The sequence below is a fragment of the Scomber scombrus genome, chromosome 21 (assembly GCF_963691925.1).
Source record: "Scomber scombrus chromosome 21, fScoSco1.1, whole genome shotgun sequence".
In the NCBI taxonomy this organism is placed as follows: domain Eukaryota; kingdom Metazoa; phylum Chordata; class Actinopteri; order Scombriformes; family Scombridae; genus Scomber; species Scomber scombrus.
The window spans coordinates 7715846-7740892 of record NC_084990.1 but is presented as its reverse complement, the minus strand read 5'-3'; the positions used below and the strand labels follow the sequence as shown (position 1 = coordinate 7740892).

The window sequence follows — 25047 nt, the reverse complement described above, 5'->3', positions numbered from 1 at the left end:
TGTTGGATGTGCTGGAGACCCCACCTCACAACTTACAAGACTTTAAGGTTCTGCTGCTGTTGTTTTGGTGCCAGATAACAGAGGACACCTTCAAAGATCTTGTGCTGATGGATCCGAGCTGTTTTGGTGACATGATTGTGACCTAAACAGTATTTGGCAGGTGGTTTTAATCTTGTGTCGTTGGTTGTATTTTAATGATGTGTAACAGGGAGGACACCGCACTATGACAAACGAGTGTATCTTTTCGGCAAACATTTTGTCAGCACACCTCTTTCTGTTAGATAAAAGGAGTTGGGGCTCTTTTATACTCTATTCATTCATCTCTGTACCTCTGCGCCGTGCGGCTCAGCTGCACTCTGTCAACGAGGTTCTCCAGCAGGAGAGTAGAGGAGAGGACGATGATGATGATGTTACGATCAGAGTCAAAGAGAAGAAGGCATCAGAGAGAAGAAGAGACAAAGATGAGAGGATGAAACACAAGTATAAGAGGGAAGGTTTGAAGAAGGGGCTGCACCTAAGAATAAAGTGCAGCGGAGAAGAGGAGAGAAGGAAAAGGCTTGAAGGCTAAATGATAATGAAAGGAGGAGGTGGGGTGGGGGGGACTCAGCTGTAGTCAGAGAAATCCAGAGGTCAGGTCGTGGTCCGCCGAACGTACAGCTATCATCACAACGAAGACCTCTTCAGCTCAATGTTCCAAATTCCACTAATGATTCGTCGTCTTCGGTCCCAGCATGAAACCCAGCTTCCTGCTTCTTCCCCTCTCTCTCAGCCCGGCTCATCAATCCATCGCTCTGACCTTTGAGGTTTCTATGTTCTTATATGCACGGCTCCTCCGGGTTATGTGATGTATTTCAGAGGCTTAGTAGTCATCACATGGAGAGTTTGAGTTTCTGACACCCTTGAATCAAGGATTTAATTGGGTTAAAGGGGCAGTGGTCTCGCATTGTAGGACGGAGTAATCGCCATCAGTGATTCAGCAGTTCTTTTTAAGGGGAAAAAACGATTAAAACACGAAATATCACTTGTCTTACTGGCTGTGATCCACATGCTTTGCTTTGATGCTGGTACAAGACAGATAGGACCTGTTTTTAAGATGTTTGCTCCAAAATTTTATGAAGATCATTAAGAAAACTACCTGATTCAAAAAAACAAAATGATAAAAAAAATTTATCCCACATTGACAAAAGTTGCAGTTCAGCTTCAGGTGTTTTTAGAAATTCCTTGTTTCAGTCCCTGGAAATTAAAGATCCAATGTCTCTTTCTCTTGACTCTCTTGCAGGTATCGAAAGGAAAGCTCCACGTGGATGCCCAGTCACAGTGTTTGTGTCAGGCTTCACCATGAACCGGAACAAGCGGGAAAAAGAGTACTACAGTATAGATGTGGGCGATTCGACTTTTATGGTTTTAAAGCGCTACCAGAACCTTAGACCCATCGGATCCGGAGCACAGGGAATCGTCTGGTGAGTTGAAGGGGGCCTGGGGGTGTCCGAAAAGGACAAATTCTTTGGAAATAGTAGTTCTTAACTCAAGCCAAACTTCTAGCTTTTTTTTATCCGGAGCTCTCAACCTCTATATCATGGTCTCCATTAGAAGATGGATTTAGCTCAATTGTCTCAGTCTCTATGACAACCCAGTAAGTCTCCATGGACTGTTTTTTTAACTGTTTCATTATTGTTTCTTTTTGCTCTCCTATCAAAAACTTGTGAACAAACACACTTTAACATACTGGTTCTATGATAGATCATCTACTATCTACTATTTTGCAAATGTTGTAATATCACAAACACTCAAGAACATTCATCTTAAATCAATTTGTTGCCCTTTTCGCAGCTAGTATAACGACAGCAACATTTTTCAGAAGCACCTTGTTTATTGATTGTGAAAGCTAGAATCTTGTCAGCTGTTGGCCCTGAAAGTTGATGAAATCAGATATTTGGGGAGGCGGGGGGAGGCGGGGGGGGGGGGGGGGGGGGGGGGGCAGCAGCAGCAGCATACCGAACAGAAAGTGATGCATAATGTAGTAGTTGTTGACAGTGCAGTGTTGTGTGTGTGTGTGTGTGTGTGTTCCCTGTGGAGTTTAGTAGGTGTGAAAGGATTAGAGGGAAGGGTGGGGTGTTGAGGTGACTTTGAATCTGAAACCCACGATCACTCTGTGGTTCATGTCAGGATTGGTTCCTGTCTGTAATGATATTCTGCTATATCAAAAAGTTGTACAACTGTTGCATTGTTTGTATAATCCTATAGGCCTGTCACAATAATTACGTTATTGAATTATCATACAATAACATAATTATCGACATCATCATGTCTATATATGGACTGAGCATATGATACATGGACATGACCTGGCCCATAATGGCAGTCAGTGTTTTTACAGAAGCATAGCACCCACTCTCCGATCCCTACCCCACCCTCCATGCATTATTATACTAGTATATTATCATTATATCAGTGGTATAAAATGATTTTCAAATGACAATATGGTTTAATGCGAGACAATATATCGTTCAACAAAAGTAGTTATCGTGACAGGCCTACAATCATCTTTACAGTGGTAGATACATTCTTATTTATTAGCCCAAGGGTTCAGTCAGAAGAAATCCAGATCCAGGTTTCATAACATAAGCTAAACATGATGAAATCATCTCTGTCTTCTCTGGTCTTAATAGCAGGCAGGAACAGAAGGAAATGCACATGAGCGTCACTCAAATCTTCGTTGTGTTATGTGAGGAAAAAGGTGCTTATTAAATCTGCTATGATACTCTTCCACTGGCAGCATACAGGATACCCAACATAATCGTTATAAAACTTTGAAGATTTCTTCTCCTAAAGTTGTTCGAGTTGCTTCACATTGTGCACGTCTTTAGTAACAGTGTTTTAAACAGGGACACACAACAGCCCGACAATTAATGCTTTCTAAGGCACCATTTTAAACAGTTATCAAGTTTAAATGGCAGATGTAATATAGTTTTTTTCCTCCTTGCAGGACTGAATAATATGAATTAAGTTTTATCACTTTATGTATATTTTCTTTTTAAAAATGTTCTAAAGGTTTGGCTTGTTGAATTTCTTATATCTTTCTTATTTCCTTCTTATTTCCAGTAAGTTGGCTGCAAAACTCCTATAAAGTTTGGCATATGGTCGATCAGAAATCAAAAGCTGTTCTGGGCTGACTGAGTTCTAAAGTAGCTCTGAGCGGCTACACTGGAAGTTGGAGTGAAAAGCCCACAGAAAGTTAGACGTTTGTAAGGGGTTCGGAAGGTTTATGACCATCCAACATGTCTGATGGAGTATATTAGCCCCAGCCTAGTTGTGATTTCAGTTAGATTTTTTGTGTTATAGTTTATAAATTTCTATTAAAGCCTCCCACATGAAGTAGTTAAACAATGTTTGACTTTGACAAATTCTAGTGGGGAAATGAAAAAGACAATGCGGTGCCACCTGTTCTCTCCTTGCCAAAATAATCAAGCTCAGGGAGGGAAGTTTGACTAAATTGTTCCACAGCATGAATAGAGAGGGTACACCCTGTGATTTTTAACATGGCAAACAAGCACTGGGGAAGAGAGCAAACGGTTAAAAGTTCAGCACTGAACAAAATGTGTTTAAAAGTGCAACAAAATCAAACACCACATTTGTTTTTGTTTTGTACTCCGAAACTTTCTCACATGAATTATTTCTCTCTCCTCTCCCCTTCTCTAGTTCGGCGTATGACCACAACTTGGAGAGGAACGTCGCCATCAAGAAGCTGAGCCGGCCCTTTCAGAACCAAACTCACGCCAAACGGGCCTACAGGGAACTAGTGCTCATGAAATGTGTCAACCACAAGAACGTGAGCAAAGAACTCTCTCTGTCCTTTTAACATTGGCGTGTTTCAGAGTTTTAATCAGTCAAAAAGTAATGTGAAGAACAAGCATTCAATAGAAATAACTTGGATGGAGCAAAGCTTGGCTTGAGAAACGTTCTGGAAATCAAATTGAGCATAGTTTTTATCCCTGTGTGTCCATTTTGATTGGCTGCATTGGAAATAGTCAAATACTGATGTGCAGTCACACCTCATCCAACCAAATATAACCTAATTATCTGTGACATTTCCATAAAAATTGATTTCCCTATTGCAACTCTGTGCTGAGTCAGTAGTGATCCGGAAAAACCGCCCGCCATGTTTGATTGACAGGTGAATTCTGAATACAGTAAGTGCTGATAACATGGTATCTTTTAATGTACCGCAGTGCTTCTCTGTGCTGCCGCAACATGTTTTTTACTTAGTGTTTGAATTACTCGACGTCCTGTTGTTATTCATTATTGACGCTCACGCTGGCGCAGTCTGTAACGGTCGGCCCCGCTGGTTCAGAGATGTTAGATGTGCCGATGTTGTCGCTCATTACAACTCTTCATCTTCCCCTCCAGGACCCTCTGAGTAATAACTGCGCTTCTTGTCTCGACAGATAATCGGCCTATTAAATGTATTCACGCCACAGAAGACACTGGAAGAGTTCCAAGACGTGTGAGTATAAGCGAGCGAAATAACATCTGTATGTTTGTCAGATCAGTACGGAGATGTACCACGCCAGGGGCTCAGATCATCTTTTCAGAATTTTAGGGGCTTGTGCAGCTTAGCTGGATCTTTATTTAGTGTGTTAGTCTGCTTTACTACAAGTGCTTAAACAGGGGGATGCACACCCATAGTTGTAATAGCTGTAATCAGAATGAGTGGACATGTTTAATGTCTGTCTTAAAATAGCCATTCAGTTAAAAGTTTATTAAGGGCACAGATTATGAAGGGTCCATTTCACAATAAAATACAAAAGAGTACCATTTTTCAATACAGTAAAGACTACATTGATTAGAAGCTCATTGAGGTGGAAATAATAAGTAATATATAAGATTATATAAGAAAAAGAAAAAGAATTCACCAATATGTCCACACACTTAATTCCTGTTTCTATTTACACCCTGGCTTTTTTGTTAATGCTTCATTTTAGTGGACTCTGCCTTTAATAAGATCAGCGGGGTATATTTAGCAGTGTCCTGGATGTGTTTCGAAGTCGACAAGATGCCCATACAAGTGGAAACTGGCTGCAGAATCACAGAAAGGGGAATACTAGACTAGAGATGAGGGGGAAGTGATGGTTTGGTACGTTGCAGAGTATGACGGGAACAAACATGATTAATGCCATCCTCTGGAAGCTCAGTGTGCGTGTGTGTGTGTGTGCGCGCGCACGCAGTGCTGTGTCTGCCTGATTGGAGCTAAAAAGGAAACTGGACAAATCATAGCCAGAGGGCTGTGGGGCAAACTCACAGTTACAGGATGAAGGAAAACACTCTATTTGTGTTTGTGTGTGTGTGTGTAAGTGTGCCAGCCTATGTGTTCAGGCACAAAGGCTGCATGCATACTCATATTAGCAACGTGCATGACAGTGATTTGGTATGTGTTTGCAGAATGTCTAAAAATATAGATTTCATCATGAAGTTACACAAAAATAAACTGAAAGTGTTATTCAGTCTGTTCAGTCTGTTCCAGCTTATGAAACAAAAAAATGTTAAAAATCTGTCACAAGTTCCTGACTCCATGCAGGAGGCACCGATGTGATGTAACAGCTGCCAGATAATGTCACATCATCACTTTGTGAAAAGAAGAATCATTATTGTCAGTTCCTAAATGCCATGAGTAACAAGTGCTGTGAGAGCGAGGAAAAAACAGACCCAAATGTAGATCTATATTCATTTATGTTCTCTATTGTGGATTTTTAATAAAAAATACCCCAAAATATGTTGTTGATTTGACTAATAAGTCATTTAAATGTAGCTTGAACAGTTTCAGTAATTGTACACAAATTGATAATAATAGTTGATCTGGCTGATATTACATGACCAGTTACTCTGTATCTTAGCCAAATTATGAAACCTGTGTGTGTGTATGTCTGTGTTTGTTTTGACCTCTGGTTCCTCTCTGCAGGTATCTAGTGATGGAGCTGATGGACGCCAACCTCTGCCAGGTGATTCAGATGGAACTGGACCACGAGAGGCTGTCCTACCTGCTCTACCAGATGCTGTGTGGAATCAAACACCTGCATGCTGCTGGCATCATACACAGGGTCAGCAACACACATACACACACACCAACAAAATGTTACACTGTAAACACACATATGCAGTTTATTCTCAGGTGCAGAAACGGAGAGGAATCAGGAGGCTGCCAACGTGGATATGTTAATAAGAAGTGTCAAAATTTGCTGATTCAAAAACATGCAATATAAGACAAATGGGGTGCAGATACACAGAAATAGATCATGTATAATATATCCTCATTATTTCAAAAACGTTGTAGTTTTAAAGCTGAGAGTTAGTTGTCATTTCATTTGCATTCTCTGACACCTTTAATAATACATGAAATCACCAGAAGACACAGCTGAACAGGTGGTTACGCAGCTGACATGAATAGGTTGCAGTAACACACACACACACACACACACACACACACACACACACACACACACACACACACACACACACACACACACACACACACACACACACACACACACACACACACACGTTCACCTTGAAACAACAGTAACAGCATGACGCACACAAACCCTGCAGCATCAAAAGCAAAATACAACATATCTCTCTTATTTTTCGTATGTACACACACAGTCACTAACACACACACACACACACTTAACGGCACTCTTGTCAATCACCCGCAGTGGAGGAAGAAGCAGTAGATTAGCAGAGCTCCTCTTGTTCTGCCAGCCAGAACTAATTGAGCCACAGGCGGCGCTAACCAGTCCTCGCTTGTGTCGGCGCAGCTCACACGCAAAGCTTTCATAAGGTGAACAGATGCAGTATGAGTCATGTATCGCCAAACATTCAGCTCCGCGTGTACTTTTTGGGGCGCATTGTCTCAATGATGAAAGCTTCCTAGTCCTTTTTAGATGCTGCACGCACCCCTCCCTTTAAAATATGTTTCCCTATCTAACAAGCCTCCAGTCACATTATTTACCCAAGTGTGTGTCAAGTTTACATTTCCACCCAATAATTTCTTGCAATACATGTCATATATGTTGAATTATTCTCTTGCTGTGTCTTCCTGTAGGTTTCAGGTGATTAAGATGAAACAGGGTGGGACATGATGCAGCTCAGGCAGCAGTTAAATAAAAGCAGAATGAGTGATTGCTTCTTTTTGGATGAAAACGAGCAGTGATATTAAATTTCCACTACACCAACAGCAGTGAACTACATAGATTTTATTTGGATGTTCATTCCCACCCATAAAATAATGATGTTTCGGTGCCTGTTTGAAGTCTGTGTTGCATTCAGAAGAAAATGAGTTCTCTAAAGTGAGCTCTTGAATGCTGCTTTCCAGTTTATGATGTCTGAGATTTGAACACCCGATTCAACTCTTCACTCAACACAAGTTTGGTAACTATTACCAGTTTGGTAACTATTGTATTTTATTGTATCCCTGACAGGATTTGAAGCCCAGTAACATCGTGGTGAAGTCTGACTGCACACTGAAGATCCTGGACTTTGGTCTGGCCAGGACGGCCGCAACCGGCCTCCTCATGACACCCTACGTGGTTACCCGCTATTACCGCGCCCCCGAAGTCATCCTGGGCATGGGTTACCAGGCCAACGGTGAGTGGAGGAAGCCGCTTCTTGACAGCAACTGGCCAATGTGGAGCTCCTAAGCTGCTGCCTGGCCTGCTGCATGGCCCCCCTGCCACCCCCCCCCACCCTGGGATGTTTCGACAGCACCTCCCAAACACATACACACACACACAAGCACACACTCCCACACACACACACACACTCTCCCTGTTCCTCTTATAAAGGTCACACTCAGGGGGGAAGTTGGCATGTCGGGTATCGCTGCTTTGTAGGAAACTTCCTGTCTGGGGACCCCAGAGCCCAGCAGTGCTTTAGCATGCGTTTGATGTTTTATTAAGAGGTTGGCTGTCCTGAGCTCAGTACAGCCTGGCTAAAAAAAAACAAAGATACACCAGTGTGAATACAGGCACTCCTGCATGCTTCAGCAGTTTCACTTGGTGCTCCTGCTTGGAACATACAGTTTCTGCAAGACAGTCTAAAAGGAATAGGTCTACATTTTGAGACATACACTTATTTTAAGAGGTAGTTGAGAGGATTGATATCACTCTCATATATGTCCTTTTTAGATATTAATCTACAGCCAGCAAAAGGTTAGCTTAGCTTAGCATAAAATCTTGAAACAAGTGGATAGAGCTACTTGGCTCTTTTTAAAGGTTAAAAATCTGCCTATGAAACCCTTTAAAACTGTCAGAGTTTTCTACCTTTGGATGGAGCCAAACTACCAGTTTCTCCCTGCTTCTTCTTTGTATGTTAAGCTAATCTAACATCCAAGTCTCCTGGCTCTGGTTTTAAATTTAATGTATAGAATTGTATCACCCATTGTTTCTCACCTAGAAAGTGTAACACCCATAATGTTGAACTATTCCTTTAATTTTGAGACATGAGTTTAGCTCCAATAACATAGCAGATACTTGCAGCTATAGAGTCAGATGCATAATAGCCAGTTAAGCTAATTGTTTTGGATTTTAAAATTCCCCTTTAGCACAGGCATCATGAGTTAAATGGATAGAAACAATGCTCCTATTCCAGCAAAACTCTGTAATGCTCTCTCACCCAAAAACATTGACCCTAATTTTTTCCTGCTGACTTTTTTGCATTTTATTTTTGCTTATTCTCTTCTCCCTCCTTTTATGCTGCGCATATGTAGTGGATATTTGGGCTGTGGGCTGCATTATGGCAGAAATGGTTCGCCACAAAATCCTTTTTCCAGGAAGGGATTGTATCCTTGAGCTGCTTGCAGCAGTGTCTGGCATTTCTTGTGAAACAAACATAAGCACAAAAGAACTTTTTTTCGTCTCTTCAACCCATTATTTTTCATCAAACGGATCGCACTTCAACCCATTATTTTTCATCAACGGACGGTGATCATGACTTGTGAGCAACTATAGAAATTCTATTTCTCAGGATTTGCCTGACAGCTTAAATTGCAACCACTCACTTCCTCTTCCTACAGATACACAAACACTCACCTAAGCAGCAGCACTGTTGCTTCAGGCACCATGACAGTCACATGAAAAACGTGAAATAGAATTTAATAGCTTGCTCCTCCGTAGCTGAGAACTGAATTGCAAAAAAATACCCTCACCTGCTCCTCATACATATTTGTAGATTCCATAGCAGCAGTCACAGAAAAAGATGAATAGATGGGGTTTTTCTCCAGAATAAATTGCTGCTTGGTTACAGAAATATTTGTGAAACACCTAATCTGCAATGTCACAAATGTGGCTGTGACAAAACGACTCAAAAACAGCTAATAACTGGCCTTATAGACCAGACTATTCCATATTTACACATAAAACTGTGAGGAAGGGTGTTGAAATGCATTTCTGCTCCTAAAACAATATTTCAGAAGACCTTGTAAGTCAGTGTCTCACTTCTCAAAGCTTGAAATTCATTATTGACTGTACCTGAAGCAGAAACAATCTGAAATGTCTCTCCTTTGGATCGTTATTGCGGTTCCTACAAAAGTATGCACTGTATTTGTTTTAAGCGAGCCAAAAAGCACAATCATTTTCCCCAGCGCTGTGGGACGCTGACCCAGGTTTGAGAGTGCACTCAACTGCATGCAATTCATTTTTATTTGTCATATATTTTGTCATGCATCACACACATCACCTGGCACGCACATCCTGTAATTTTAAGTTACCCTTTTGTTCTTTTTGAGTTTTGTTTGTTGTTTTTTTTCAGTCCTGCATGCTAATTCAGTGGTTGTCATTTCATTTTTCAGTTGATGTCTGGTCTGTTGGCTGCATCATGGCTGAAATGGTCCGGGGTAGTGTGTTGTTTCCAGGCACTGATCGTATCCTTAAGTTGAACCTTCATCCAACCCCCCCCCAAAATGCAGTCTTATCTCATCATTTGTCTGATGCCTTGTTCATATCTTTGCACACAATAGGAGGACCTTGTCTATAAAAAAAATGAAACATTATTACATTTACGAGTATTGTTCTTTCTTACTGCTGCTGCTCTATTCTCATAAATTGAGAGAATACTTGCCAAGTATGAGTTCAATTACGTCATCTTCAGTGTCTGCAATCATCTCTGTCAGTGGCTGAGCAGAGGAGGTATAGACCTTTTTAATGGAATACTTTATGAATGCTCATAGCAGGTGTAATTAATAACACTAACAATAAACAACATTTAAATATTCCAAAAAGCAGTCAGTGACCTTGCATTTATGGACATGGTAAACCTGACTGTAGTACAACAGCAACCGCACCCTTTTTCTCTCTGCGCCTTCTTTCTATCTGTTTTTATCCCTGAATGAATACACTTTAAGTTGTGTTTTATTATTATCTGGTTGATTTATTCAGCATGTAAAGTTGGTTTGCATGTTTTTCCTGAAACTAAAGGGTTTATTACCTTTTGTTTTGTCTTACTTGGTTTAGCATTAATGTGCTAATTAGCGAAGAGGACACACACAGAAGCAACATTTCACTGCGTTGTAACTGTTAGCTTTATACCCATCTGATATGTACTGATACTTGGGTAGTTTTTGCGTCTTACTAATGGTTGTTATCTTGGAGCTCATATTTTCTTACCACTGTAGTATGCTAATGAGTGACTTTGCTTAGCTAAGCTTAATGTAGCAGTAGCTTATTGGTTAAGATGTGCTAATTAGCATATAGGATGGTATACCTGCACAGAGTCACTGCATTGTAACTGGTAGCTTTAGAACTATCTGATATGTACTCATATTTGGGTAGTTTTTGTGTCCTATTGCTGATTCTTCCTGTGACATTAGCTATCTTGGAGCTCATATTTGCTTAGCACTGTACTACGCTAATGGGTTACTTTGGTTAGCTAAAGTTAATGTAGCATTAGCTTGTTAGTTAAAGTTTTTTATTGGATGTTACATTTTTTGAAAGTGACAGTGCCATTTACACACAATTTAATTTAACTTATAATAGATAACATATAATTAGATAAGTCATTTTTTAAACGTTTTTACAAAGCTTAATTTGAAAATATGACAGAAGCTAATTACACAGAGGCTAGCATGTAATGGACTCTTTAAAAGGTCAGCATTAACCTGCTGATTTGGCTAATGAATACTGTTATAGTCTAATTCTACTTGACTACCTTCTTTTTAATGATTTTTCATGTCAACTGAATGAATTTCCTTTTTGTTTCTCTTCACTTTCCATTCTGACATCATGTTCATTTTAGCTGGTCTCTGGGGGTGGAGGGGTTATTTTAGACAAGATAGTGGTTGCTACTTGTTACTCAGACAGTAGCAAGGATGTATTTGTCCTGGGAATTGTTTAGTTGACATGGAAACTGCGGTTGCAGCTGTTAGGAGCGGTTCACATTGATGTAATGCACACTTCTTTTCATGTGGCTATTTTTGTCATACGCTGTTGCTATTTTTCTCCACAGGAAAATAATCCCATTTAGGAAGCTCTAATTGGCTCAGTTGCATTTCCTACACCTATTTGATTTGCTGAAGAAAAAACAAAACAAAAACAGAAGTAGCTGATTCTGAGGTCTAAAAGCAGATTAGGCTTCTCCTCCTCATTGTTCATTCATTGTTAAGGATGAACAAAGGTATGAACAAGGCATTTGACGTGTCCTCCAGGTAGACCTGTACATGTTACATCTGTATGTATATGTGTGTTTTTGTCCTTGAGGGGGAAAAAAAGTTGCATTCATATTTCAAGGATCCGAACAACTTAAGGTGAGCACCTTACATGCAAACGTACAGATGTTTGAAATAATTTGTGCAACTTCATCATTTATGTGTCCCACCCAGTTTATCCTAACTGATTTCCACAGGTTTGATGTATGACTAGGATATGGTCATTGCTTCATATGTAATCACTGTCTGGACAACTTTTCACCAAACCTTCTGGAAATTTTCATTTATGTATTTTTACTGTTTGCCCAATAATTTGTTTCTTAACCCCAAAAAATGTGGATATATATTGTTTGCTAAGTATATAATCCTTAGCAATCACTTTCCACTGCAGATAATAATCTGTTGCACCTTTTTACACATTCCCTTTTCCAGTAGTGGCATTTGACATTTTCTTTTAAGGAACATATCCAAGCCAGAACAATGCAGTGTAAGACATAACCTCTCCGGATGGCTCCCTTTTAATATTCATCAATTTGAAATCTAACTCAAAATTACCCACCCCAACTCTGGACCGCCTGCTCCTTTTGTCCAAATCCAGCCCAGTGCTTTTCTTAATATTGTAACCTTAAGATATCGACCAGTGGAATAAGGTCATCGAGCAGCTGGGGACACCGTCTCAGGAGTTCCTGATGAAGCTCAACCAGTCAGTGAGGACCTACGTGGAAAACCGACCACGATATGCAGGCTACAGCTTCGAGAAGCTTTTCCCAGACGTTCTGTTTCCTGCCGACTCCGAACACAACAAACTGAAAGGTAAATGTCTGTCTAAATGGCATAAAAGTAATCCTGTAAAGGCTTAGTGTAGTGCAAGAAAATGTGTAGAGGGGCGATTTTAGAGGTAAAAACATCCTCCATGTAACATCAGTTTGTGTTGCACTCAGGGTTTTCAACCTTACACACTTTTCCTGACAGGAAAGCCCAAGTGACATTTCAGTTTTTCAGTGGCTGCCTTAGATTAAGCACTTATTACAGAAGGTGACACTTCAGCACAAAGTTGTTTACTGTGAAGAGGAATTTACCTCGAGCGTGTCTTCATCACTAAATGTTGAGAAGATGACAGGAACACTCACAGTGAGTGTAACGGAGCTGTTGCAAGATGTCACTGGAGAAAAAAAAGTAGCTCATTCTTTTCTGTCCTCATTAATTTACACAGACAGGAATACATGACAGCAGTGTATCCTCCAGGAATACTCCTGTTAAACTTCTTATATTGGATGTTCACGTCTGGGTGTGAAAGCCTATGCTGGCAAGACTCCAAACAAGTGGATATCCTTGAAAAACCTATATGCGGACGCAAAAAACTGTTACTCCTTATGTTTTCCATCTGACTTTAATGTTTAAAAGGCCAAACTTACAGGTACTAACAGGTAGGCCTGTCACGATAACTCATTTTGTGGGACAATATAATGTCTCAGAAATAATCGCGATAAATGATATGATGCTCGCTTAGCCAATGTGACATGAATAGCCTCTTAGCTGCTAATTTGAAGTGTGGCAATATTGAGGTCAAAAAAATGATCAAGGTCATGTCCATGTATCATATGATGAGTCCATATATAGACATGATGATGTTGATGTTTTCGTTATTGTACGATAAGTTGATAACGTAATTATTGTGACAGGCCTATTAACAGAACTATGGAGCAGAGTTTTTTGGAGTGGGTCCACATTTTGTATGTATCGTGCACAAGCTTGTGGTGATGCAATACGCATTCTTGGTGTCCGTTACTTGCTGTTCCATTGTGACTTAAAGCTAGTGGTGCTAACATGCTAACGGAATTAGCAATGTGCCAGCAAAGACAAGGAAAAAGACTGCAAGCTAGCAAACATGGATGTAAACAATTAAAGAAATGCATTCAATAAGTTTTGCTTGATTTATAGCAACACTGAATGTAAACATAACTTTGTTTACATGAACATTTTACACTGTACCTTCAAATAAGATCCCATTACTTATTACTTACTTATTTTAGTGGTATCATCCCATACCAGCTCCATTCTATTATTTAAATGACCACTCCTTCCTCATTCCGTCTAATGAATCTGTCTTTTCTTTTCTTCCCTCACTGATACTCCATTAATTTACCCTTCTGAACAGTCCCACCCTGTATCATGTCCTGCTCAAACATCCTCTCAAATTACAGAATGGAAGCATTGATGGAGGGGTGTAGCAACAGTGGGTTGAAAGCTAAGCACTCACCCTTTATTTCCCTTTTTCTTCCACAATATCTCCTTCAGCGAGCCAAGCCAGGGACCTGCTATCCAAGATGCTGGTAATAGATGCGTCAAAACGGATCTCAGTGGACGAGGCTCTCCAGCACCCTTATATCAACGTGTGGTACGACCCGACTGAAGTGGAGGCAGTAAGTACCCACCTTTTAAAGCTTAATCTATTTATTTTGAGTTTGTTCTACATTTAAAAGCCCCTTAAAGTTTAGTTTCTCTAGAACATTAAATATTCAAGATTAAATAACAGGTTATGTCATCATACATATTTCTAGAGAAATTTGGGTAAATTGGGTAAAAAAAAAAGCTCTAATCTTTACATGTTTTATTCATCACAATGTATTTTTAATGATTACACACACACTACACACATTCTTCTAGGTATCAGGCTCTATGGCCTCTTATCTCTGCATGCAAAATGCTTCTGTGTTTGTCCTCACAAAGCCTTGAAAATTACCGTTTCCTAAAGTTGGGACATTTTGTTTGGCGACAATCCTTTGTGCTCTCCCTGGAAACACAATGACTCAGCCAGTGCAAATTGATTTTTTTTTTGCCTGCGATCAGGAGATTTCGGGAGATGAGACGAATCGTCGCTTTTCTTCCGTCTCCTCTCCGGCATGAAAGGACTCCTCAGAAATGACAGTTCCGCCTTGAAAGGGGGGGCAGATTTGTATACAGATTTTCGCCCCGACACAACACAAACGCATCAACTCCTCCATCTGACTCTCAGGGCAGACGGATAACTCTATCTCACTGGCTGGCTTTGAGGTAGTTTATTCCAGCCCGGTCTGCGCTATAAATTTGAATTTAGTAGTTTGTGGTATTTTCCTGGAACGGATTGTGCACACCAAAGCAGAAAAATGTTCAGCATTAAGTGGGCTTACTGTGAGGAAGTTTTAATGCGGCAGATTTCTATCTCGTGGCATCATTAGCTGAGTCTAGAGCTTTTCAATCCAAACTGCAGCAGCTGAATTGACTTCCTCTCTAGTTTGAAGCGTCTCATCCCTGAATTCACCTGCTGTAATATTTGACTGGAACAAAAACAGGCCGATTTAACTCAAAGTGGCAGATTATTGATGACATAACCACAGGTATGATAGGTAAAGACTGTCAAACTGTTTCATAACTGAAAGGTTACAAGTTCAGTAAATTCCAATATCAGTATTCATGTGACCTACTGCAAGATATAAAACTCATATTGAGCCAGTGATTGAAAAGAGCATCAGATAACAGCTGAAATGTCAACAGTTTTACATGACAGCAGGGCAACCTTATGGGTAGAGTGTCAAATAACACCATTATAACCAGCGTGATGCCAGTGTCACTGTGATGTGTGTGGACTCGTTGCTCCACGACCATCTGTTAAGAAGACCGAAATATAGAAAACATGTGTCTGTCCTTTTTTTTTTCCAGCCACCACCCGTGATCACAGACAAGCAGCTGGATGAAAGAGAGCACACAGTGGAGGAGTGGAAAGGTAGGAAAAGATCCTCTGTTCCTCCTCTCTTCTCTTATTCTTTCGTGCCTTTGATAAGCTGTCATAAGGAATTAGCTTTTTGTAGTGTGTTGCATAAGGTCGGTCTATCTTTGTGCTCTGCAGCCTGTGGGGTTTTTAATCTTTATTCTCAAACCGAGGGGCATCTTTTTACTTGCATAAGTCTGTCTAAGTTCATAAATGCACTAATGTCTGATGCATAATGCTAATGTTACGCACATTCATGTCCTGGTGTTTTTATTTTCACTGCCTGAAATGTGTCCAAATTTGTCCGTTTTGCTCTGCTGGATTAGCGTGAGTTTAAAAAGCTGTGTGAGTTCCACAGCTGCTTGCTCGTTTACCAACCTGTGACGCTTCATACCAAAAGAAAGACACCATAGGAAAAGGTGCTGTGAGTCCAGCTTGACATTTGGATATGTCTTTTACTGCCTGACCACACACTGGTATTTCCATTTGCTTTCTTCCAGCTGGACGTTGTGATGGAGGCTGATAAGATGAAGTGTGTGTCTGCTTTTTTGTCACCATCTCGAGTCGACTAAACCAAATAATTGCATCTTGTGTTTTTTGCAGAGTTGATATACAAAGAAGTGTTGGACTGGGAGGAAAGGACAAAGAATGGAGTCATCAGGGGACAGCCAGCGTCCATAGGTTAGTGGAGTCTTGTGTGTGTTTGTGAGAGAGAGAGAGAGCGTGAGAGCATGTTTAAATGAGCTTTTACCTCTTAGAAATGGGGGAAATGATCAAGACTGTGTTGTACCGCACACAGCCTGCACTGTTAAAGTGCAACACTTTAGTTATAATGGTGCCATTAATGTCTCTGTTGAGGGAAAATGACTGAGCAGTAGCTAGTGTAATTATACACCTTCATCTACCACTTTATCAGGTATACATGTACTTGAGTAATGCAATCTAATACAACAGCTCTATCATGAGGTCTGCTTTCACAAAGCTTATATACATTTCCTTGAGGTGGTGTAGTGGTGTTCTACTAAAGCACATCTTATTGAAGATGTTTTTAAAAGAATTAATGATTATTTTCATTATCAATTCATCAATGGTTTATTCTATAAAAATTCAAATAATAGTGGAATTATTTCCCACAGTTAACCTCTTATAATGTTTTTTTTTGTCCAACTAACTTAACTGCTTTTGTCAGACAAAACATTGTCTCTGAAATTATCGGGACAAATGATATTATTGTCATTTGAAGATCATTTTATAACACTGATATGGAGGACATTACTCACTTAGCCAATGTGACATGAATAGCCTCTTAGCAGCTAATGTGAAGTGTGGCAATATTGAAAAAAAATGATCTAGGTCATTTCCATGTATCAAACAATAAGTCCATATATTGGAGAATATTCTGCATTTCTGCTTAGAAAATGTCTAAAACGATTAGTCGATAATCAAGGGTATTAGTTGCTATGTTTATAATAGGCTTATATTTTTACTGCTGAGGTCTCAATAAATATTTGCAGAGTCATTTTATTTAGGAAAATGTAAACCAGCATTATTTATATCCATGTTCACTGGCTACCTGATTTTAGTTTTGGAAAGATGGAAACAAAGCAGGAAGCCACTCATCCAAACATTGCTCCACAGCGCTCCTAGTGGTTGCGAACTCCACAGGGATCCTTTAAGCACAGCATTGGAGGTAATGTGTAAGGTAGGACCGACTGATGGCGCTCAATGGCTGAGCACAGGCTTTCTCCTGTTTCTCATAGCACAGGTGCAACAGTGAGCAGTGACCCCCAGCAGCATCTCCCCTCCACATCCTCCTCCGCCTCAGCCAGCGACGTCTCCTCCATGTCAACCGACCCCACCCTGACTGACACCGACAGCAGCCTGGAGACGGTCAGAACCGCTGCTGCCGCTACCGCCGCCGCCGCCGCTGCTGCTGCTACAGCAACCGGCCCCCTGGGCTGCTGCAGATGACTATCATCTACACCTCCTCTTGATCCTGGTCCTGGTCCTGGTCCTAGGCCAGGCCTCACCCCCTGGTCACATCCAAGACCACAAGCCCAACACTGGCTCCTGGCCCCATCCCCCTGCATTAACCCCCTCCCACCTCCTGTCTGTGCTTGTCTTCAGTAGTGTAGCGTTTAGCCAGCTAGCTGTTAGAGAACTATTTTGATTTCTGAAAGGACAGATTTCCTTTTTTTATTACAGTTCTAGTCTTTTTTTTAAATAAGGATTTCTTTTTATTTTGAGTCCTAGCTGTAATTTATTGTGGCATTTCTTAATTTTTCAGAAACCTAAGATGATGATAAGAGAATTTTTATGATTTCACTATGTTCCGGTTTGTATTAACCGACAGTGAGAATTTAAAGAAATATCTGTAAAATGTTTTAATGTGATCTATTTTTCTGTTGAAAGTCATTTGTTTCACTTGTAAGCTACTGCTTTTACAACTTGCCATATAAATGTAGATTGAGTTTGTACAGATTTTATGGTAGATGTAGTTTTATCTTCAATACAAGTTTGCAGTGAGCCATTGAAACATAATTTAATTGACAAATGTATGGTCTTAGTACTCCCCTATCTGTTTTTATCTCATCATCATATGGATAATGTTTTAAATGCATACGACCTATCCATTTATTTGAACTGAGATCATCTAGATTTATTTGTAAAAAAAAAAAAAAAAAGATTTTTCTTTTTTTGAGTCACTACTACTTCCTGCATTGTAAAATTTCAGTTTAATGAAAGCTTTATAATTTGCTCATTCTTTACTTTCCTGTTCAGTCATTGTGTGATTTTTCAAAATACTGCGATTTTCACTCACCAATGATTCAATTTACCTTCTACATTTAAGCTACGGGATTGATAATGGCAGAGTAAGGTCCCACAAGATAACTTTGAGCGTTTTGATGACTGTCTTCTGTATTTTTAAGTGCTTTAAAGTACCTCTTCCTCTTGTCTGCAACAGGCTGTGTGACTTTATGGAAACTGGATTTGGGTGGAATCGCTTTGGTAAAGCCAGAGAACGCTCGTTCTCTGCTGTGACAGTGAGGTATTGTGAAAAGTTCAGGATTTAGAAATGTCTTTTTCTTTTTTTTGTTGTTGTTGTGTTTTGGGAGGTTTTTTTTGAGACGTAGAGCTGTGTGAGGTTGTAAAATCGGTGACGGTGTAAGTAGAATGTGCTCCAGTCAAGTAGGGAATCGTGATATTGAGAACGCATGTGAACGTGTTGATATTCGGTGTCTTTGAGGAGGGGTAGAGGTTCTGCAGCCGGATGGAACAGTGTGAAAAGATGTCTACTTCCTACTACCAGATCCAGTTATTAGTAATGTAATGTACTTTTTGTGAATTTGGACATTTGAAAGTGATTTTTCTTAAAAGTTGGCCAAACACTTTGCATACCACACTTGCCTGCGATTGTGAAGAAAACTGAAAGAACCTAAAACTTGGCATGTTAAACAGCAGCACAGATGGGGGGAAAAAAAACAAAAAGAAAGAGAGTCAAAGAAAACAAATTCTTACTGTATGCAATAATAGTGCCCTCTTTGAGTGTTTTTGATTTTGTTTTAAAAGGAAAAGTGCCTGTTGTTTGCCATTCATTCCTGAGTAGGTGGGAGGAAGTGTGTCCATTATATGTAGGTTTCTATGGCGTCTGGGTAACAACAGTAGTTTCCATATCAAACCGATACTCTATGATGGGGTTGTAGTTCTCACAAATGTATTGTATATTTTTCTACTTGTTTTGATTTTGACCCTTGAGGGGAGCCTGTAGTGTCTTGCAGGGTATGAAAGGTGATGATGTATACGCTGGGATGCTTAAGCATGTGTTTGAGTCATTTCAGAAGAAGAGGCAGTTTTATCAAGGTCTTTCATCAAAGTAAAAAGAAGCGTTTCTTTGCAGTGACAGCAACCGAAATATAGGTTAATAACAGTTTTTCGGCTTTTCTTTGAGTACTAATTTAATGTGATTATTGTAAGAGAGGAATGAACCCTACAGTTCAACTACTGGATCAAACTAACAAATGAAATCTGCTAATGCATTGTAGCCAGTATTTTGTGGATGGTTATAGAGAATATTGTACTGTGGGAAAAGGCAGATTGATGCTTTAGTTATGAACACATTTCTAAGAGGCAAAGCCAAACAACCACAGTGTTCCTGGCTAATTAATGATGAGCTGGTCCAGCAACAGTGGACGTAGCTAACATTATGTAACACTTAAAAAAAATAACAACCATAAGTTTTTCCAGTTTGATGTAGACATGCTGGCTTATATTTATCTTGGCAAAATGATTGAGACAGTCTAAATTCATGAGTAGCATGGTCTGGAAGAATAAATCACAGTAGTCAATGCCATTTATATTTTCTATTCTATTTTTCTGCTCTGCTAGACATGTTTGCATAACTAAACCTATCTGTAAAAGCGGAGTCTGGATGTATTGTACTCATCACGGATCATAAGCAAGTATCGTGGATGTTGACAGTAAAGGAATAAACATCACTGTGCTGGGATTGTCTAAATGTGTTAATACAGCACTGTTTAGAACCTGGCTCAGTCTCTGATGTGAATGTTCTAGGAAGCTCAAAGCAAAGTTGCTTGGAAAGGTTGTCTTCAGACTGTAGCATACGTTGTAGCTCTTTGCCTTGCTCTGATTAGCCCACTGCCGATACTATGTCAAGAACTGCTTTACTCTTTAAAGATCTGGATTGGGTTGCACCAGCTATTCGTAAATCTTTTTTTCTAAGTTTGTGTGTAAAATAACTATAGGTTAGTTTCAAACTAGTGAAATCGTTGCACCATTAAAACTAAGAGATGTTTAACCTGGCGCTGTCCAGTTACTACCGTAGCAAGAAAGTCATTGTAACATCACAAGTTGTGAAGAAACTTCAAGAACATATCAAACTTAACTACATTTACAGCAGAATTGTTATTTAGTTTTATTCACATATGCACAGAAATATGACTGTAGTATCCATAAATGTCATTTTGGTATGAGGTAGGCTAATGTTACTAGCATAAAACTTTGTAATTTTTATTTTTGAAGAATGTAATTTAAGTTTACATTAGTGTTAAACAGCATTTTATTAAATGTCCTCTTTTGCTTTTCACTATTAACTTTTAATATATTGGCTAGCTCACGTTAAATTTCTCACTTAGCAAGGCAGTATATATATCAGCCTTTGTTGGTTAGCAACAGAACAGTCAACATTTGTTATATTAGCAAGCTAACATTACCTTTGTCAGTTTGGTTTTGCAAAACAGTTAACCTGGCAGTTAGTGAGTGTAAATATTTGGTAACAACTACTCTACTACAACTAGTTTGTGTGGTGCAACCTTTTTTTATTTTAAACTTGTTCTAAGTTAGAACTTACGAACAGCTGGTGCCCCCCGGCTGCTGCTGTCTTTTCAGCCACCAGAATTTAAAAGAAATGGTTTGGTAATTGTTGAGCATCAAGAGTGTGCTTGTAGGGTACAGTGGTAGCAAATACAGAGCCAGCTCAGTGTAGTACAAAACAAAATTTTAACCTACCAGTCATGGTAGATTCCAACGCGAAAAAAACGTAGATTATCTAGTAGTAAATGTGCATTTTGACAAAGGGTAAAAACTAAGATTTAAGCAGTGCCACATGTTTAAGAAGGCAGCAATAACAGGGAGAAAATCCGTGATATGTATCCATTTGTACTATTAACCCATTTATCTTATTAGCAAAAAAGAGAAAAAAATCAATCAGAAAAAACACTTTGTTGTTTAAAGTGCTCTTAATTTTTTTAGCCTAACAATCGGGGCTTTAATTGGAGTATTTTGTTGTGTTTTTTCTTCTTAGGTTGTTGTTGCTTTTTTCATTATTATTTCTACATCTCTCCAAACAATGTCATTCAATGTCATGTCATGATATCAGTCGGCTTTGATGAACTACCTCACGCTGAATTTCTGCCAGTTCTTGCATATACTTGGTCGCCTGCAGAATTAGCTATCGAAGACGTGTGAATAACAGATTCCATTATTTATTTATTTGAAAGTGTACTATTTGTCGGTTTCAACAGACTTCTAGTTTTGTACATTATGTATACTTCACCTAGAAGTAAGAGAATTGTTATATGTATTTTTTTTTCTTTTGTTTTTGTTTTCTTTTTTGTTTTTAACTAAATGTGCAATACCTTCAGCAAACTGTGCTAGTAGTATGTGATGGGCCTAGCCTTTGTTAGCTGTCTCCTGAAGGTAAAGAAAATGTTTGGTACTGTCAATCCATGTTTTCCTTTTTTATGAATAAGATCAATTTTTATTTCTGTGACTTGTTTATAGTCATAATGTTGCGTAATCAGTCTTACCCACCAAACAAATCTGTCAGCTGAGGTTTGATGTAGAAGCAGGAGGTTCTTTCAGTCACCCAAGGCCGACAGATTTAGCTTTTGGTTGTGGTAAGGACAATAATGTTAATAAACACAAAAAAAAAGATGAGTAAATACCTACAAGAAATCATTATATGTATGGTGCTGGTTTGTAATGTTTGCTAGTGAATCCAGCCATGCAAGTAGTTTTAAGAATTCCTGGATCTGCGCGTCCCGAAAACCGCAACCAACGAAGAAGTGCACTACTAGAATACATGCACTGGGATCTGAGGATGCCACCTCTTAAAAAATACAAAAACAAAAAAACATGTACTGCAAATAAAAGAAATACACTTTGAGTTATGGTTGTATGTCTTTTCCTTTCCTGAGTTACCTTTTTTAACAATCCTATTTCACTGATATGTACAAAAAGGCTTGAAAGGATACTCCAAGAACTCAGGTTCATTAACATCTTACAGATGATCTTTGTCACCTTTATTCCCATACATGTCCATTCATTACAATAGTGTAAATCCATAATAAATAAGCACCATAGATGATCAGCAGAGCAGTAAGAAACATTTAGCCTGTCATAAGACATACGCACAAGGAAAATAAATGTCTGTATGGGAGTCAAAGAACCTGCAATAAATTTTAAACCATCATACTGCGAACTGTCTAAGAGTGGTAGTTAAAATGTCTTGAAGGACAATTACCTTGTAAACCTGTGCAATTAAAGAAGGTAATATAACATTGGCTTCATATTTGTTTATAAAATGTAAAAAAAAAAAAAAAAATACAGTCACATTATCGAACCAAAAACACATTTTTCACTTGTAATTATACTGTTTGTTGGGCCCTTTCAGAAATAAGTGTTGCTTAATACACTTCTGGACATTCTTCTGATTGATGACATCTTCAAACATGCAACGCTCACAGAACAAGTCTTCATCTTGGAAACATGAATTTAAGTGTTGAGATCATTTTTTCAGTCACTAACAGACATCTGGTAGGAAGTACTGAACACCATCAGCAATTATATATATTTTTTCCTTCTGTTAACATTTTTATAGGGCTGGTTTCATCAACAACACATTACATTCACCACAATGATACATTCTTAATTCAAAACTTCCATTCAAATCACAATTCACTTTCACAAGAATTGGCACCTTCTAGGGAGATCAAGTTATCATTCTTCAGCAGTTTGTTGCCATATTGAAAAAAAAGAAAGAAAACAATGCAGCCACTGTGCGTACTAATGGGCGAATATACTGTATGCACTACATCTCTGGACAAGCAAGCAACACTACATTTTTCCTATTTAAAAACACTTCCCTGAAGGCACAACCAGGAAATTCCATTGTTTCTTTGAGGGCAGTGTTCAGCTTCATGTGCCAAAATCAACATGGCTTCCAGGCAGGCCATTCAGATCTTTAATGAGCGAACAGCTTGAGGCGGTCCAGCTTTGGTATTAACTGTGAACTGTAAATGGCCTTCACCTACTGAACCACATGTGCCGTATAGCTGGCACCATGCGCTTAGTTGAAAATGCTTCAAAAATTGTTGACATAGTCCCTGTTTTATTATCTGTACAATACAAGTACATTGACATCTGTGAGGATCAGAGTGACCCAAAGACTGAGGTTTGCCATCAAATGGACATGGAAACCATGTTCTGTAGATGGTGACGAGAGAGGCACTGGAAGGGCCTGAGGACAAAGATTTCAGAAGCAGCTATGGCAGAAGTCCCACCTCTCACTGCGTTAATTTTGTTCCATTATCATAAGAAATCGGGAAATCTTTTTTTTTTTTCTCCTGCAAATCTTTTTTTGTATTATAATATACGCATCTGATTCAGCAAAAAAAAAAAAATCTGCAGTGTGAATACAGGACAGGAGGATAAATGCAAGGGGAGAAACCTCTGCAAAAGCTACCACTGTATAAAAAGAGTCAATTCAGTTTAATTACAAAAAACACAATTTTCTCACTTACAACTAGTGGTGTGTAATCATGTAACTTTGGTTTTAAGGTTATGAGATATTCATATATGACATTTCTGCCACCAACCCTCCAAAAAATGGAGGTTATTTGAGTCTAGTTTCTCACACTCACAGCTTTAAAGACTACATTTAATAAAATCCAATTCAGCAACATCTCTTTCCAGAAATAGTAAACCTGTTACTATCTGGATAGTTCACACAACTCTTTGCAACCTCATAACCTGGCCAAAAAGCTAAATATGGTTAGAAAATGTTGTTTTTGTAATTTTGGTGAAGTGACTCAACAGTTGCAGGAATAATTCAGCATTTTGGAAACTTTGCTTTCCTGCCGAGAGATAGATAAGATGGTCGATACCACACTTGCCTGTACACTAAGTATTAAGCTAACAAGAGGAAGCGGGAGGTTATAGCTTATAGCCTACAGCCTAGCATTAGAACAGGAGGCAGGGGGATAGCTAGCCTTACTCTGCCCAAAGAAAATCCAGCTACAAGCAACTCTACAGTTAGTTAATGTATTATATCTCACTTGCTTTTACATTTCAAATTTGATGAGGAGTAAACAAAGACATACAGTGTAAATTAGCTTTAGAAGCACTGATACACTTTCTTTTTTAAACATTGGACAGAGCCAAGCTAGCTGTTTCCCCTTGCGTCCAGTCTTTTGGCTCAGCCAAGCTGTCTCCTTTGTCTTACTTCATATTTAGCGTACATACATGAGAGTAGTATCCAGAATGTCAAAAGTGTCAAACTATTCCTGTTTTAAATATCAGATAAAGATAAGTCAGTCAGCTCTCTGTATTCCACATTGAATTCTAAAAAGAGTCTTACAGTTTCTGCACGAGATCCATTCACGTAGTGTCCTTGTAACATAGTGGTTGAAGACGTCAGTGCTCTCCAGTAAAGACAATGTCAAAGAAATTACACTATATGTCCAACCATTCGCATACAGCTACCTGAACTGTTAAAATACTGCCTCCACAAGACAAACCCTGGACTCAACACAGGTGTAAATCAATGTCCATTTCAAGCATGCGTAAGAGTATCACTGCACATCAAGGAAAGTTAAAACCACTCGGTGTTCAGTAGAGATGATTTCATTTTTACTTCATGTGAATTTCTTTTGTCATCTCCATATTACAGTCCCTTTGATTTTGTCCTGAATGAACGCAAAAAAAGGCCTGTTATTTATTTATTTATTTATTTTTATTTTTTTTTTCTTGAAGGAACATCTTGCTGCACTGAGGAGGACACGAGCCCTTAAGAAACATCAAACACCCT

The 25047-nt window shown here is 39.1% G+C and overlaps 1 protein-coding gene across 2 annotated transcripts in view; it reads left to right on the top strand.

Moving 5' to 3' along the window:
- Positions 1 to 22125, top strand: part of mapk8b (mitogen-activated protein kinase 8b) — a 28297-nt gene extending 6172 nt beyond the window's left edge. Inside the window, exons 2-12 of one of the 2 annotated variants that reach the window (XM_062443139.1) lie at positions 1280 to 1460; positions 3700 to 3829; positions 4446 to 4504; positions 5957 to 6095; positions 7476 to 7641; positions 9842 to 9913; positions 12323 to 12505; positions 13991 to 14115; positions 15392 to 15455; positions 16044 to 16121; positions 17206 to 22125. In XM_062443139.1, the coding sequence (XP_062299123.1) occupies positions 1339 to 1460; positions 3700 to 3829; positions 4446 to 4504; positions 5957 to 6095; positions 7476 to 7641; positions 9842 to 9913; positions 12323 to 12505; positions 13991 to 14115; positions 15392 to 15455; positions 16044 to 16121; positions 17206 to 17411 (1344 nt within the window). In that variant the 5' untranslated portion in view covers positions 1280 to 1338 and the 3' untranslated portion in view covers positions 17412 to 22125. Of the gene's footprint in view, positions 1 to 1279; positions 1461 to 3699; positions 3830 to 4445; positions 4505 to 5956; positions 6096 to 7475; positions 7642 to 9841; positions 9914 to 12322; positions 12506 to 13990; positions 14116 to 15391; positions 15456 to 16043; positions 16122 to 17200 lie in introns of both variants that reach the window. The other variant, XM_062443138.1, reaches the window with a different exon arrangement.
- The last annotated feature ends 2922 nt before the right edge of the window (positions 22126 to 25047 follow it).